This window comes from Dipodomys spectabilis, unplaced genomic scaffold (assembly GCF_019054845.1).
Source record: "Dipodomys spectabilis isolate Male_0828 unplaced genomic scaffold, ASM1905484v1 ptg000004l, whole genome shotgun sequence".
In the NCBI taxonomy this organism is placed as follows: domain Eukaryota; kingdom Metazoa; phylum Chordata; class Mammalia; order Rodentia; family Heteromyidae; genus Dipodomys; species Dipodomys spectabilis.
Genome location: NW_024870681.1, coordinates 9,490,147 through 9,508,118, shown reverse-complemented (window position 1 = coordinate 9,508,118; position 17,972 = coordinate 9,490,147). Strand labels below are relative to the sequence as shown.

Here is a 17,972-nt window from a genome sequence, read left to right as displayed (position 1 = left end):
GTGCAGGCAGAAAAGTCTATAGGACTCCATCTCCAATTAATCAGCAAAATGATGGACTGGAGGCATAGTTCAAGTGGTATAGTGAGAATGTAAGGCCCTGAGTTCAGAACTCTGTTACTGACACCAAAGGAAGGGAATAAAAAGAATTTTCCAAGAAATACTGTTAATTAAACAAATGCATCTCTTTTAGCTTCTTAGAATTCTTTCTTTTGATTCAGTTAATGTGAAGTTAATTGTTTTGTTAATTTGCTTTTTTCTCTAGACATACTTTCATTATCTTAAGAGTTAATGTTTATCGAGCCTAGTATTTTCTGAAAGGAAATCAAGTATTATGGTTTGTAGCAGTATCAAGTAGATAGTATTTTTCCCACTCAGTTCAACAAATATTATATGCATATGATTTTTATCTAGCAATGAGATGGTCCTTTCAGAATCAATACTAGGGAACTATTTGTCAAAGAACTGCGGGATTTATTATTTTTATTATTACTGTTAAGAGGAAAAGTTCAAACTAAGAATGTGGCTTGTATTTGTAATCCTGTCTAGTTGGAAGGTTAACCTCAGGATGATCATTGTTTTGATAGAGGCCATTCTAAGCAAAAAAGTGTATGAGACACCATCTTAGCCAATAAAAAGCTGGGGGTGATTGTTCACCACTCTCATCCCCACTGCATGAGAAGTACCAATAAGAAGATGGTGGCCTAGGCCAGCCTGAGAGAAACAATGAGACTTGTATTTGAAAAACAATAAAAGCAAAAAGGTCTGATCCTTGACTCAAGTGGCAGAATACCTGTGTGACAAGCACAAATTACTGAGTTCAAACACCCAAGTACCTCTTAAAAAATGAAAATAAAAAAGATTTCCAGGTATCCCTGGCTTATGGTTGTAGTCTTAGCTACTCAAAGAGGAAGATATTGAGAGGAATTGCAGTTAGAATAAGGATCCAAGTGGACCCGTTGCAACAATGAGAAGTACAAGTTGTCATGTCGAAAACCAACTTTACAACTTTGGGGGGGGAGGGAGGATTGGGTGGGGGGACGGGGGGGGGGGGGGAAGGCTGGGAAGGGGAAACAAAGGAGGAGGCTACAATGCTTGATAAGAAATGTACTCATTATCTTGCCCATGTAATTGTAACCCCTCTGTACAGTATGTTCACAATAAAAAATAAATTTAAAAAAAATAAAAGAAAGTAGAGAGGCAGCCAGGCGCCGGTGACTCGTGCCTGTAATCCTGCCTACTCAGGCTGAGATCTGAGAATCACAGTTCAAAGCCAACCTGGGCAAGGAAAGTTCGTGAGACTCTATCTCCAATAAACCACTAGAAAGCCGGAAGTGGCACTGTGGCTCAAGTGGTAGAGTGCTTCCCTTGAGCTGAAGAGCACAAGGACAGTGCCCAAGCCCAGAGTTCAAGCCCCATGACCAACAAAAAAAAGAAAGAAAGAAAGTAGAGAGGCAAAAAGTTCTTGCTAGGTGAGGTATCATGCACCTGTCATCCCAGTTACATGGAAAGCATAAATAGGAGGATTAAGGTCAAGGATAGCTGGACAAAAAGGGAGACCCATCTCAAATACAGTCCAGGTAAAATGGCCAGAGGTGTGGCTCAAACGATAGAATACCTGCCTAGTAGACTCAAACCCCCAAACCTTTAGTTCAAACTCCAGTAGCACCAAAAACAAAAAAACAAGAAAGAGATTAAAAATTCATTAAATTATAATTAGGACATGGTAAAATTTAATTGTCTTTTAAGTTAGCTGTATATGAATGTAGACTTAACCTGCTCAGTTTCATTGTCAATAAAATTTAACTGCCAGGATTAAAGCAAAAATACTCCCTTCTTAGTGTTGTTTGTTGTTGTTGTTTTTAACCTTCCTATGTAAAACAAGCAGTAGCTTCAATTAAGCAGTAAGTCAAAGTACCAGGGCCAAATGCCTGTGTTTAGTCAGCAGGTGGAGCTCAGACTCTTTCAAGTTTCAAAAGCAAACTTGCATCCTATACTTTGTTTATAAAAAGGTCAAAGTTAAAAGGTAACTATAGGTTATTTTTTTTCAGTTTTAGAAAATATCAGTTTTATCTGGTATAAATAATCATTTTCCCCAAGCAAACTAAGAAATTTAAGGAAAATGCTTGTTGCTTTCTTTTTTTATCTTAAAATTTGAAAGTTTTACTTCATAGTTCAGATTTTTACAACATAATATTTCCATTATTAGTGGATATTTATTTTCTTTTTCTGACATTTGTAAAATGTTGTTTTACTTTGGTGATACTAGCATAGAACACACAAAAATCCTGTTTTGGTTGTTTTTTTTTTAGTGCCAGTTCTGGGGCTTGAACTCAGAGCCTGGGCACTGCCCCTTAGCTTTTTCACTTGAGGCTGGCACTCTACCACTTGAGCTACAGCTCTACTTCTTGATTATGAATGGTTAATTGGAGATATGTGTCATGGACTTTCCTTCTCAGACTGGTTTCAAACCTCAGTCATCAGATTGTAGCTTCCTGAGTAGGGAGGATAAATAGGTGTGAGCCCCTGGCACCCAGAGCAAATTCATTTTTTGTTTCGATTTGGGTTGTATAGAGAATTGATAGAAAAATTTCAAAAGGAATATATTTGAAATGAAAGTATAATTCAGGTTGCTTGAAGCTCTTTTATTCTTTAACATATAATTTCATAGCAGCATTTAAAACTAATTTTCAGAAAGATAATGGTACTTCTAATAGCATGAACCATAGAATACTTATTTTGTAAATTAAGATTTTTAATTAAGTTGAAAAATGCTTTATCCCTCCCCACAAAGCTGGGGATCAAACATGGGTCCCTATTGATTCTAGGCAGCACTGAACTCCATTTCTAGCCCACATTGTTATTGTTGTTGTTGTTGTTTTGGGGGAGAGGTTGGTCCCGGGGCTTGAACTCAGGGCCTGGGCTTTGTCCCTGAGCCTCTCTGTACTCAAAGCTAGCACTCTACCACTTGAGCCACAGCACCACTTCCAACCTTATTTATGTGCTATTGTGGAATCAAACCCAGGAATTAATCGTGCTAGGCAAGCACTCTACCACTAAGCCACATTCCCAGCCCCAAGACCACATTCTTAATCTGGTTTATTTTTATAGTTTTTATGTCATAGGTTAAATCATATTCCTTACTTTGAGTATATATTTGAAATTATGTAATAAAAAATTCAGATAGGGTTTGGCTTTCCAACAAGTGTGTTATTTCTTTCACCTCTTGAATAGTTGACTACATATTTGGAATTGGTGAACAAGATCTAAAAAAAAACTTTTGAGTTTTTGAATTTCTGGAAAAGGATGAAATGATTGCTTTATTTACAACTTCTAGTTTTGCTGCATGAAAATGTCAGGCAGTTCTTAGGGGAAAATACAATGAAATTAAATTTGCCTATTGTCCAACTGTCATCAACTAGAGATATAGTCATTTGCTAACTTGCAGTGGCTCTGCTTTACAGTGGTGTGACAGCATACACATTCTGCAGAAATTCCTTCAAAATTCTTGGCTGGCAATAAATGACATCACAAGATGCTGGCGTCAGCAGTCTTCTGCAGCTCTGGGTCAGCCACAGGATCACACAGTAAACAGTGGCTGCTCTCCATGCACCACAGTAGTTGCATTTAGTGCATTTTCAGCTTCCATTATTTTCAACCTAATGATGGGTTTATCAGGACATAATCCTACCATAAGTTACATGTATATTGTACATATGATCTAAAACATTCTGTACATTCAAGAGTCATTAGAAAAGGTAACTGAGTAACCATGTAACCAAATTTCCCCTGGATTCTTTTTCCTTTAGGACTTTCTAAATGGGTAAGACAAGAGATTCAGCACCATTCAACCTTTGAGAGTGCGCTGGAGTCCTTAGCTGAATTTGCTCAAAAGCACCAAAAGGTCACTAAGTCACCCAAAAAGAACAGGAAGAGTATACAAGACAATGAGTCTACTCCTAAAGGGGCCTGTTTGGAAGACAGACCCCATATGTATTTATTGGAAACAGCAAACCATCTACCACTAGAAACTCCTAGGGAAGATGAAGCAAAAATACGTATCCAGGAACTGCTAAGTGCCAAAGTGATCACCGAAAATATGTCTTCACAAAGCGACATGATCACCAGAAAGGAGAAAAGTACGTAATGCTGCATTCATTTACATCTAACAGAGAAATCTCTCACTGTAAAATAATGAAATGATATTTATTTTGGTATAGATTAATTTCTTGAAGTAGGTTACATAATATAAAATTATTATAAAATAATATGATACGCTATAATCGGGACCAAGTTCTATCAGAATAACAGAGTCCACTTTCTGATTTTCTGCTAATGAGCTTCATCATATCACTACCTTTGTGCCCATGAGCAAGACAGGAACTTTTGGAGTGAAAGCAAAAAAGGCTGAATCTGGGTTACATTCTAAAGATCAAATAAGGTGATCAACATCATTTTACAAATGGTAGATGCTTCTTTAAAGGCTGTATAAAAATTAGTCTAATTTTAAAATACGATTTGTTTGTTTTGCAGAGGAGTAAGTAAAATTTAATGGAACTCAGTCACATCCATTCTTTCACATTAGGGGCAGGTATAGCAAAGTGAGTAATTGTCTATATTGCACTAAAACAGCATAACTGAGTAGCTACAATGTGGCCTGTGAAGCCAAAAATATTTGCTATCTGACTTGGAACGGAAAAAAGTACCATACTCTGGTAATAAGGTATAATTTTAATTGTCTAATTCATCTGTCATTGTAGCTTAATCTATCTGTTGTTAAACATTCTTATATGCCTCTAAAGAAATACATAGTGACTTGACTATTATTCTAGTAATCAGGAGACTACTGAGTTCTAGTACTAGTCTTAAATACTAGCCAGTTTTATAACTTTGAGCAGATAACAGTCTTGCAATCATCACTTTCCCTATTTATTAAATTAGGGACTCAATCTAGGGCAGTTTTTCTCCCATGAATCCCTAATTTAATAAATAGGTTAGGAGGTTTTGAGTCCCTAATTTAATAAATAGGTTAGGAGGTTTTGAGTCCCTAATTTAATAAATAGGTTAGGAGGTTTTCGAGGCAAGATTTTACAACCTATTGCCTTTTTCACTCAACCCCCTTCCTCTTCCCTTTAACTCTTTCTTTTCTTATACAATTGATTGAGGTCCCTGGTGTGGAATTTAAGTTTACTAAGTAGCATTACAATTTAAGCTAGGAAACACTGGAGATGGGGTTTTTCTTTCAGAGTTAACATTATTTTCTGTAAAATCTAAGGTGAAAGTTCAATACTGCTAGTATTATATATATATATATATACACACACACACATAATATTAACATTATGTTATCTAATAAAATCACTCTAATAAAAATCACTCTAACTTAACAATAATATTAACCAGGAGCAGAAAGTTAAAGTTTTGAAATTTTTATATTTTTAGATGATTCAGTATTATTGGAAGAATCTGTTCAAGCACTGCAAGCAGAGCAAGTGATTTCTCGATCCTCAAGCCCAACTTTCAACAAACAAACCAAGAAAGGTAGCTGGTCTACTTTTTATTCTTTGAGAAAATGTTTTACTGATAGCATAGAGACTGCAACACCTGAGCTCACGTCCTCAGAGAATTGTTCTAGTTCTACCTACAAAACGGAAAAAGTGGAAGAGAAAACTGTTTTGCCACTCACTGATGAATGTGAGTTCTCAAATTTAACAGTAAGTGCATCGTTGGGGTCATGCCCTCAACAAGAAATCACTATTTCATCAATAAAGAAAGATGTCATTGAAGGAAATAATTCAAAACAACTGCTATGCTCTGATAAAGCCCTGGATCCAGATACTCCTTTGTCTCTAGTAAGCAAACAAGATAAATATCCCAGTTCAGCTGAAGCTTTGGAAGAAGAAGAAGCTGAAGATGAGTCTATATATTTCACACCTGAACTTTATGATCCTGTAGATGAAGATGAAGAAAATGAACTCAAGGAAACTGATAGGCTTAGTAATAATTCAGATTGCATTTTAGCTGAAGACCTTTTTGAAATTGGAACTGTAACAGGAGTGGTCAGCGAAAGGAAAGCTGAGGTTGCACAGGCACAAAGTTGAATTCAAGCTTACATACTGAAGAAAGATACGTTGAGGCTGGGAAGGTGGCTCCATGGTAGAGTGCTTGCCTCACATGCATGAGGCCCTGGGTTCAATTCCTTAGCACCACATAAGCAGAAAAATCTGGAGGTGGTACTGTGGCTTAAGTGGTAGAATGCTAACCTTGAGCTAATGAGCTGAGGCCCAGAGTTCAGGCCCCACGACCAACCAAAAAAAAAAAAAGAAAAAGAAAGAAAAATTGATGACATTGATGATAATGTAAAAATTTGTGTAAATGAATTGGAGCAGTGAGAAAACTCATGGAATAGGGAATGGTGATAACTTTAAGCAGTGTGCTCACTGATATTAGGTGATACTGTCAAGCCATAAAAACATATTGCTGTATTTTTATCTCAACTGTAAATAGTCACTTATCCACTGGATGACTGGAAGTTTTTGTAGTACTTTCTTGCTTTAGTTCATTGTTATCAGAGTTTTAAGTCTATTTTATGTTCAGGAAAGAAGTGTTTTGTTTATTTACAATACTGAGGATCGAACCCTAGACTAGGCAGGTGTGCTACCCCTGAGCTAGGACCCCTGGTCCTAGATCTGTTTTATGTTCAGAAATGTAAGTATTATTGTATTTTCATAAAATGATTTATACAAAGTATTTTGTCTAATAAGCCTTCTCTAATAAGTCTTTAAGATTAATCAGTTCAGAAGATACTTAGTTTCCTAAGGCACTTGTAATTTCACACAACTTCATGTTGTAGTTCACCTAATCCATTTGTTTTTGTAATGATTAATGACAGTTGAATCTACTCATACTTCATTATACTTTCACTATAGATTATATCTCATATTGATGTGAGGGTTTTTTTTTTTAAGATATCAAGTTTGTCTTAGAATGCTTACTGTCTTAATAAACTGCCTTGTATCTAAGAAAATTTAAGGAAGGAAACAACATGCATATATAATTGAACGTTTTTATTTGGGAAACCTAAAATCAAATGTATCATAAACAAAACAATGTAAGGTTATGAAATGCCAGGTGAAATAGTCCAAATGTTCAATTCTAATTACTCAGCTTCCCCATCTGTGTTGGAAACAATGATCTGCAACACTACTGATGATCTCCAACACTACTGACAAAAAGGTGATATGTCATGCATTAAGTTTTAGGCAACTATTAAAATAGAAAAAAATGACATGTAAATTTAATAAGCAGACCTACAAGCACAACTCAATTATGCTCCCTCAGAGCACAGAAAATCTTCTGTGAATTTTGAGTGTTTTGGTGAATGAAATTGTACATCTGATCAAAAATGGTTATTAAAGATGTTGGTTTCTAACATTAAAAAATATGTCCACTCATTTTTATCTAAGAAATACCTGTTATTCAGTGGATCCAAGACTAATTTGAAGTGAATGGTTGTATGTATGCCCTGTGGAAGTGCTGAGGATCAAACTCAGGGCTTTACATGCTAAGCAACCTCACTACCAGTGAACTGCCTCTCCAACCTGAACTGAAATTTTATGGGGTACTCATGTAGTGTAAATAGTCTGTTACTATCAGGTCAAAAATACCAGTAGTCAGATATTTTTGCATTCATTTGAAGGAATGAAATATATATGTATGTATGCTTGCATTTTTTGTTAGCATTTAGATTTTAAAATAGCTTATTTGCTTCTATAGCATTGGATGTTATCATCTTAAGCAATTTAAAGAAATTTAATTGGACATTTTACCAATTAAAAGAGTTTATCTGTAGATTGGGATATATTAGATTCCGCCCAGCCCAATAGCGGTATAATTATCCATTTGGTTGCAGATACCCTGTCCTTTCATTACTTAGAAATGTACCATAAGTTTTTAGTAACTCTAAAGCATTTCAGATTTTTTCCTATGATATCATTGTTGAACTAAACCTGTGGTCTTTGCAGGTTGCACTATTGAACAATATAATAATCCAAAATTTAAACAACTAATCTTTGTAGATATAAACCATTTTATTATTGATAATATTTTTTATTATCAATAATATAAGTAAGTTAAAACATATAAAATCACTTAAGGTAGTACCTGGCACATAACAGGCCACCAAGGCTTTTGATCCCTTATCCTTAAACCAGTTATTAGTAGATCAGTCTTATATTCACAATCAGTCATATATTTACAGTACATTCTGGCTTTAGATGAAGACTTTCTTAATTGTAGATATACAGATAAACTGACACTAAAGAACGGTTATTAATAGCAAAGGAAAAATTACTTAGCTGGATTATTTTAACTTTTAAAGATATTTAAATTGAGGAATTATCAGACAACTTGCCTCATACACTTAGCGCATATAAAATAAGTTATTTACTATTGAACTTATTCAAGGCTTGAAATCATAGAGGCCATGTATGATGAAAATTACCAGTTGGATAAAGGGTGTTTTTTTAATAAAAGCAACTGTGTAAAAAATAGAATTTTCATTTCTTGTTATTTGAACTTTAGATAAATTACTGAAAACATTCTAGAATTTTGTTAGGTATTACTAATAACTCTTACTATGTTCCTACTATGCATTTTTTATTATATGGTTTTAAATCTGGCACTGTTTCTACATACACATAAAGCTTTGTTTTTATTCTTAAGATCTTTCTATTCAAAACATTAATTTAAAAAAAGAGTACTCATATTTCTGAAATTGGGCTTTATCCTGTTATTTTCCTATAATAAAACGCACTCAAAATATTTAATTCTTTAGAATTGCTTAGAAAATTTAATGAAATAAAAGTGCCTGTCGTAAAAATTACTTGAAAGACTGACTGTTGTATTCATCTGCAAGTGATGGTATTCTTTTCATATTTGATAACTCACAATTACGCTCTTTGAATCTCAAATTTTTCAGTGAACGCAAAAATTTACTTAAGACTTCTTATGAATTCTTGATGTTTTCTTGTCTGTTTCCTTAGGTACATGCCACCATTCTTTTGTAAAGAAGAATTAGTAATGAAAAATTTCAGAATCAAAAATAATTTAAGATTACACAAGACACTGAATATCTAAGGAAGCTAAAACCTTAGTGTGAAATATCCTTGTGGCTATAAAACATAAAGAATACCACTTCAGGAAATGGAGATTTAGGAAAATGACCAAGGCTTATGATCCCTTACCCTTAAACCATTTCCATGTCTTTAAAGAAAAAAAAAATAGAATTTTGTTTCGTAAGGTTTCATTTGATGGAACCATTAGCTGCCTGGCTTCCTGTACTCCACAATGGAGCCTTGTTACAATATCCATGGGATCTGAGCCAGTGGATCACCTTGTTGGTAAGACCACCTTATAATGAGGTGCTTTTAGTAACTAAACCCTCTTGGATTAGGTCCAAAATAACCCATCTTATACCAAATTCCACTCCATAATAAACAAGATTCAGTGTATTGGAAAGAAAACAAAAGCTGTATAAAACTTACTGTGTTCAGAAATTAACCTTTGAAAATCAACTAGTACATACAGATTAAAAGGAATATTTAACAGCTTATAATTAGGGAGATATTTTAGTGCTTTCAAAAATAATTTTCTGGCGTGATTTTCCTTCTCAAGGCTTTTATATCCTTTTGATTATCCTTTTTTTTTTCATTTTGATTATCTTATACTTTGCCCAAAATTCTCATTGTTTTACATTAAAATATTTCACATCCATATTTTACAGAACTGGAGGCTAGGAATATAGGCCAGTGGTAGAGGACATGTTTAGCATGTATGAGGCCCTAGGTTCAATCCCCAACACCAAAAAACATTTTTTTACAGAATTTGATATTTGATATTTGTAGACTTTCCTTCCTATTATAAAATGATAAATTGTAGAAATGACATAATAAACTGATCAAATGGTATCACATTTTTATGTTTTGTATATAGTTGAAAAGTTTCAAAGGTATTAAGTACTGATTTGTTATTTGCGGGGATAGAGTATTGTCCTAGTTTTTTTATAAATGCTATTATGGCATGCATATTTAAGTGTTTAACTCATTTCAATCTTTTTTTAATCTGTCATAAAAGGACCTCAGAAGTAACCTGCTTTGCCAATGAGAACTAAAAAAACAGGAGAGCAAGACTTATAAAAGCTGACTTTGCCATCCTTAATATTCCTGTTGGACAAGCATAACCTTGAACTAAGGAGTTACTTATAGTATGCACTTCCCAGAATATACATTGCAATAAAATAGATAGGTGCATTAATATTTCCATATTTCATTCCTTAAAATTGCCTAGCACTATACATGGGTTTCTTAATCATTAGACTTGGAAACAAGTTACCGTGACACCTGCAACTTATTTTGGATAAGCTATTTGATCTCTGAATTTAGGAAATAATAATTTTGTAAGGAATAGATCAACATGAAAATGAAATGCAGTATAGTATCTAGAACCTCTTTTGCATGGGGTAAGGCGAAAGACAGCAGAATATGGATTTAGGAGGATGGATTTTGAGTTTTGCGCTTCTACTTACAGATTGGCCTTGGTTCTATGACTTTACCTCATTGAACCTCAGCTTTATTTAGGGAGGAGGGGGATGTGAGCAATAAATAGATTATTATGAGAATTAAGTGAAATTATGTTCAGTATGCAAAAGTCCTATATACATTTTAAGAGATGATACAGAATATTGTTTGGAAACAAACCAGAATCTAGTGTAAATGATACCTTAGTATCCTAAAATTGTACCTTTCAAGAACTAATAAATTTGTTAGAATTTGGTCCATGTACTGAAAAGCACTTCGAGCATCTTATTTTAAAAGTCTGTATAAATTCTTTCACTAGCAAAGCTTGAATAGTATGACAGTTGATTTTCTGTTTTAACAACTTGTGTTTTTATATCTTAAAATGTATACACAATCTGTTTTGAGATATCCATAAACCATATTCTTCTAATATAATTGGATTGTAAAATATGAATCAGATTTCTATTAACTTTGATTAGTCAGGGATTCATTAGCCTGACTGATGGTCAGTTTTCAGTCCTATTACCAGTCTGAGACAAAGTTAATCTTTCCTGCCCATGTCCCAAGGTAATGTTTACTAGGTAATAATATAATTAATGGTTTACAAGTCTGTCTCTCCTGCACATTGGGAACCCCTAAGAATAACAACAGCTTTCTATGTTACCTGTCAGGGATCCATTTGTTCATCTGATATACTTTGTGTCTGCTTTGAATCCAGAGCTCTGCCACACAGCAGTACTGAAGATGAGGAAGAAGACAATTACAGTAAAGTATGAGAAGTGTTATAGACATTAACATGTTATTCCTTTGGAAGTTTACTGGTTCCTCAAGACTAGATTAAGCATTCCTCATGTACCATCTTGACACCCTAACCTCCAGAGTATAATTTCAGTGCTATTTGAAAGTTGTGTATTTTAGCCTTTGTCTTCAGAGCCAGACTTACAAGTCTGTATAAAGTCAGATCTTGTTTGTTATTTTCTTCTCTTTTTTATTGTTACTGTAAAGGTGATGTGCAGAGGAGTTACAGTTACACAAGTCAGGTAAAGAGTACATTTCTTTTTTTTCTTTCTTTTTTTTTTTTTTTTTTTGTCGGCCGTGGGGCTTGAACTCTGGGCCTGGGCGCTATCCTTCAGCTCTTCAGCTCAAGGCGAGCGCTCTACCACTTGAGCTACAGCGCCACTTCCGGTTTTGTGGTGGTTTATTGGAGATAGGAGTCTCACGGTCTCTCCTGCCCGGGCTGGCTTTGAACCGCGATCCTCAGATCTCAGCCTCCTGAGTAGCTAGGATTACAGGCGTGAGCCACCAGCGCCCGGCTAGTACATTTCTTTTTGACAATGTCACCCCCTTCCTGCAATCTTTCCTAGTTTTCCCCTCTTGTCCCCACCCATAAGTTGTATAGTTCATTTTCAATATACTGTCCAGTAAATACCATTGCTGCATTTTGTTTGTCATTTTTATATCTGGTATTTGCCTTAAAATAATAATTTATAACAATATTCAGTTTCACAAACTGAACTGGGATATTTTGAAACTGGCTTTTGTGTAGATAGATGCTACTTGAATTGTTTATCATGTTAATACTGTTAGAATAGCCTGGTGTTTTAGAAGTCAGCTACTTCTCATGTAAGAGAAGGTAACTGAGGCCCATATGCATTGCAATGTTCCATCTGTTTATTTTTAATTTAGTTTAGTTCAGATTAGTTTGACTTTCTCAAGGAATTCTTAGGGGAAGGTACAATCATAGGTAACAAAAAAGTGAATTAATTTAAATACTAAAAAGTCTATTACATTTTTCATGACTATATAACTAGAGTTCATTTTGAAAAGCAGTATATGTTGGTGTTTTATTGTTACCGTTATATGTAACAATTCTTTATAGAGTGTCTTCTAGTTGACTAGCATACAGCTATAGGCATGGTGGTGCACGCATGTACCTTGTGCTTATAGGACCAGCTACTTGGGAGATTGGGGCAGGCAGATTATCTGAGCCCAGTTTGAGACAAGGTTGAGACATGTCTCAAAAAATGAAAACCTGCCAGGAACTGTTGGCTATCTGTAATCCTAGCTACTTAAGAGGATGAGATCTTTTCAGCATAGGCAGAGAAGTCTGTGAAAATCTCATCTCCAATTAACCAGCAAACAGCCAGAGCTGTGGCTCAAAGTGGTAGAGTGCCAGCCTTAGAAAAAGCCACATGGGAGCATGAAGTCTTGAGTTCAAGCCCCAGTACCAGAACAAAGGAAAAAAAAACCCTACTAAATTCCTACAACTAGCAGTATTTTTAAAGGAAATCATAACTCTTTCTTAATAAGTCTTTACTAAATCTTAACTACTTTTACTTTCAGAAATATTTTTAAAGCTTTTCCAAGAATACTGAGCTGGTTAAACTCCAAAAAGTCTTCCTAAATATTGAACTAAACTGCACAAAATCTCTTTACCATTGTTCAAATGAGTCAGTACAGATGAGAAGAAAACTCACTTTGTCATCAGTGACAGTGCTGCTGTTTAAAAACTGCAGTAACTGCTATCAGACCAGTACAGAAAGAAAGTAAGGTTAATGGCTACATACCTTAGCACGTTCTGAAGCCTTCAAATGCAAGTAATGTACGTTTTTCACTTTCATGTTAAGTTCTGAACTTATTTATTTATTGGTGCTGGTCCTGGGACTTGAACTCAGGGCCTAGCTGCTGTCCCTGAGATTCTTTTTCTCAATACTACTACTCTACCACTTGAGCCACAGCTCTACTTCTGGCTTTTTAGTAGTTAATTGGTGATAAGAGTCTCATAGTTTTTCCTGCCTGGGCTGGCTTCAAACTTTGATTCTTGAGTCTCAGTCTTCTGAGTAGCTAGCATTATAGACATGAGCCACCAGCACTTGGCTGTTAAATTGCTTTTTAAGATAAATTTAACTCCCTTAATTGCAAAGGTAAAGATAGTTTTTCAAATACAAATTGTATAAAACAAAGAAATGTACAAATACAAATGTCACATTGGAATAAATGAGGCATTGACCCATCTGTTTCTGATACTGACTCTAAAGAAAACATTCCAATGGCATACAAATCCAAATTCAAGCTTTGGCAGGCTCAACCTGGGTATGAGATGGGTAGTAACTCTTAGAGGCAGCTTTACAGGATAAAAGAAACCGACTTCCACCAGCTGTTCTAACAAACAAGGGTATGGGTGCTTATATACAAACAAATGACCCATCAACCCATGTCTTTCTTCCTGTATAAATTTCTCAGATTGCAATTTCCCAATTTCTTTCAAGATTGCTCATCTTATTCATTTTTATCTTGCCACTACCTGTTTCTAATATTGGATAGAAGGGACAAAGTGCATACATTATGATTTATCCCAGACCTTGTGTAAAGTAAAGTATAATGCTAAACTCTACTTATTTCTAGAAGCAGTGTGCCCTAGAAAAAGCATATCACTTATGTTCTAAATGTCAACTTCCATAGCCTATCTTCTGTTATTTGCCCATTTTCAAATACAATAAATTCATCTAAACTGTTTTCTTCCTGTTTAAAATGTGATCTGAGGATAACAATTTCAATAATAATAATGTCTATTCATTCAACGCTTCAGAATAAAAGATACGTAAAACTGAAATGGGGTTTTCCCAGTTCCTACCCTTTCAAAGGTAGACCATTCATGACAAACCTGAATGTTTACTTTGGTTACAAATGTCTGAGAAACATATGGTCAAATCATGTGGTTCTAATAATGTTCCCTTTAGTATTTTGCAGCTTTGACCAATTTCAATATTTTCTCTGGAATTGGACATTCTTTCTTGTGGTAATGTACTCATTTATCAAAAAATGAGTATGTGGTTATAAAGAACGTTTGGTTTATTGCAGTATGGAAGATTGTAAGATGTTTTTCTGAGAACTGCAACTTTATCTAGTTTTATAGCCATATTATGACACAAATTCACCCTATTCTCCATCGCATACCCTTGAGCTTAAAGTGGAAGGGCTGCAAGATGCCACATCCAAGGTCTTTTCAATTCTAAATATTCACTGTCCTTTTTTTTTTAAATTCAATGGACAGTGACTTTTAAGCACAGATGCAATTGGATCCTAAAAAAAGTTGTGGTAGTGAGTGCATACTGAAGAGAGGTTTCCCTGGGTTCTGCTGTCTCTCCTCAGCCATGAGTACCTGTTCTGGGTGGTGTCATTAGCTCCTATGGAGTGATTTCCTCAGCCATGAATCCCTATATGTCATTAAAGAACCTGAGGTCTCACTTCCTCCATAGAGATGATACAAGTGATGATACAAGTAAAGAAAGCAATTTTTGCCGATGAAGGTTCAGACTGAGTGGTTGATTTTTCCGTGAAGATATGGAGAAATGCTTGTCTTGAATGCAGAAATACAGCAGTGACATTGCTGTCATTAGGATCTTATTGTACTGTGAGAAGCAGAGGTCATCCACAGGTACAGTGCTGTGTGGAAGCTGCATCAGAATTACTTTGCTATTTCTAAATGTTGACAAAATAATTGTAGTTTAAAAAAGTCTCACTTAAGCCAGGCACTAGTGATTCATACCTGGAATCCTAGCTACTCAGGAGTCTGAAATCTGAGGGTCAAGTTCAAAGTCAGCTGGGGCACAAAAGTCCCCAAGACTTATTTCCAATTAATCATCAGAAAGACAGAAGTGAGAGTGGGGGTCTGGGGGCGGAAAGCCAGAAGTGGAAATGCCAGCTTTAAGTGAATAAGCCAAGCAAGAATTCCAGGCCCTGAGTTCCAGCCTCAATATCAGTACACAAAAGGTTTCTTTTAAAATATCTTTCCCTGCTCTGAGGAGTGTAGCTTAAGTGGTAGAGCACACACATACCATGCTCAGGGTTTTCAGTTCAATCACCAGCACCACATAAATAAATAACCTTTTCTTAGAATATGTGTTTTCAGGATTATGTTGTGTTATAGCTTCTACCATACATCTTTTCTTGTTGCTGGTCCTGGGGCTTGAACTCAGGACCTGGGCACCATCACTGAGCTTTTTGCTCAAGGCTAGCACTCTACCACTTGAGCCACTGTGCCACTTCTGGCTTTTTCTGTGTAGTTTATTGGACAAGAGAGTCTTATGGGCTTTCCTGCCCAGTCTGGCTTTGAACCACCATCCTCAGATCTCAGCCTTCTGAGTAGCTAGGACTACAGGTGTGAGCCACCAGTGCCTGGCTACATTTTATATTTTTATATGCTAATAGAAGTTGTTTTGAAACTAACTAGTGTTAAATTTTTGAAAGGCTGTCTTATATTTCATTAATATAAGTGTATTTTCTCATTGTAGAACATGGAGATTTTAGTAGTATTCTCTCGAAAAAAAATTTTTGTTTTGGTCATGGTGCTTGAACTCAGGACCTGAGTGCTGTCCCTGAGTTTTTGCTCAAGGCTAGTGCTCTACAACTTGAATCATAGTGCCACTTACAGTTTTTTTCTGAGTAGTTTATTGGAGATAAGAGTCTCACAGACTTCTCTGGCTAGCTTCGAAGTACAATCCTCACATCTCAGCTTCCTGAGTAACTAGGATTACAGACATAAGCCACCCATCTTGAAAATTTTTTTGATTCCTAAGGAATCTGAGTATGAGGTTTGGCCTTGTACATTTTAAGCCTAGCCTAATCTATATATAACCTTTGCTCTTGCTCCCTAAAGAAAGTTCCTCATCCATAAAAGAGGACATTTACACCTCACAGATTTGCTACAAGGATAAAGGATTTTAAATAGTCATCATTAACAAATGTAAGCAATGACTCCCTATTTAAACTTTATTTTCTGTATTCTGTTCTATGTTGGACTACAGATTCATATGCATGCATGCACACATGCATGTGTGTGTGTGTGGAGTGTGTGTGTGTGTGTGTGTGTGTGTGTGTGTGTCCTGGAGCTTGAACTCAGGGCCTGAGCACTGTCCCTAAGCTTTTTTACTCAAGGCTAGTATTCTACCACTTGAGCCACAGCTCCACTTCTAGCTTTTTGGTCATTAATTGGAGAGAAGAGTATCACAGATTTTCCTGCCCCAGCTTGCTTCAAACTACCATCCTCAGATCTCAGCCTCCTAATTAGTTAGGATTACAGATGTGAACCACTGGCACCTTAGAACAGAAATTCTTAAGGTTAAATTTTTTCCATTTAAATAAACGTTTTCCAGAAATATTTTATTCTTAACATTCAATCCACTTTCTGTTAGACCTTCACAAGTGAAATGGAGAAGCTAAATCTAGTAGCTCAAGGTTTATGAAAGGTTTTTAGAATTTTTTTTTTGTAGGCATGGAGACAGGTTTATCTTTAAATGCCATCTGGAATATGAAAGAATGTTCTTCAGCCAGCTACTTAGAGTGTAGAAATTGTATCAACCTGCCTGTATTCCCATGTCCTTTAATTGTGGGTAAAATAACTCGCCGACAGCAACAACTCAAGGGTAAGTTTATATGTATTTCATCTTAAAATTTAATATGGAGCTGTTTACACAGAACTATTTTTATATAATGATAAAGATATGTGAAGTATTGCTGTGCTGATGATAACAAAGTCTGTTTCTCTTACTGATTAAAGAGAACACACATAGAGTATGGTATACTCCTAGATAGAATATTTTAGTAGATTTGTCATTGAACCATAACTATCAAAGCCAAAACTAAAAAGGCAATTCATAAGGCAACAGAAAAATTTAGATGCCTTAGGCTTCCACATTACAGTGAAAATGCACTTTAAAAACTTGTTTTGGTAAAGTATTTTAGTATCTCTGTGTGTTTTTTAATCTGCTCACGTAAGCCTAATCAGGATTGGATATAAATTGGAGACAAAGACATAACCCATAGATTAGCCTTGAAAAATAGGGATCAGATTTCTAAGAGTAAACTCTGATTGCCCATCCCACACCAAGCAGAACTGAAGTTAGCATCCTGATACAGACAATGTGGTTATAAATGCAATTCCCATAAGAGATGAGCACTTTCAGAAAATGTTTGCTCTAGAAAAGAAGTATCATCACTTAAAAAAAAAAGTCAAATTCAGATCACCAAATACAGTTAAGATTTTTAAAAAATCTTACTATAATATGGCATGGCAGTTAACAATGTGAACAGTGTAGTAAGAGAAGTTTCATACAAAATTCTACTTTTACCTTTTATTAACTGTGTGACTTAGTGAATTTTTCTGTGCTTCATGTCTGTGTAAAACTAGAGAAATAATTCCTAACCAATAGAGTTATTTCAAAGATCATGTTTTATTCATATAAACCACTTAGAATTGTGCTTAGCATGATATAAAAGCTCTGTTTTTACAATAATTAAACTGATGATTCTGTCGTTTTACTTTAAAATTAGTTCTTTAGTTTTAAGAATGTGCAAGATTACTCATTATCCAATAGTAATTGCTGTAATTGGAGATTA

General features: G+C 35.3%; 1 protein-coding gene across 1 annotated transcript in view; it reads left to right on the top strand.

The window, feature by feature from the left end:
• The window catches only part of Brip1 (BRCA1 interacting helicase 1), a 110,261-nt gene extending 101,380 nt beyond the window's left edge, over positions 1–8,881 (top strand). The window contains exons 18-20 of the mRNA XM_042694614.1: positions 3,807–4,136; positions 5,440–6,123; positions 6,334–8,881. Of these exons, the coding sequence (XP_042550548.1) occupies positions 3,807–4,136; positions 5,440–6,098 (989 nt within the window). The 3' untranslated portion in view covers positions 6,099–6,123; positions 6,334–8,881. The remainder of the gene's footprint in view (positions 1–3,806; positions 4,137–5,439; positions 6,124–6,333) is intronic.
• The last annotated feature ends 9,091 nt before the right edge of the window (positions 8,882–17,972 follow it).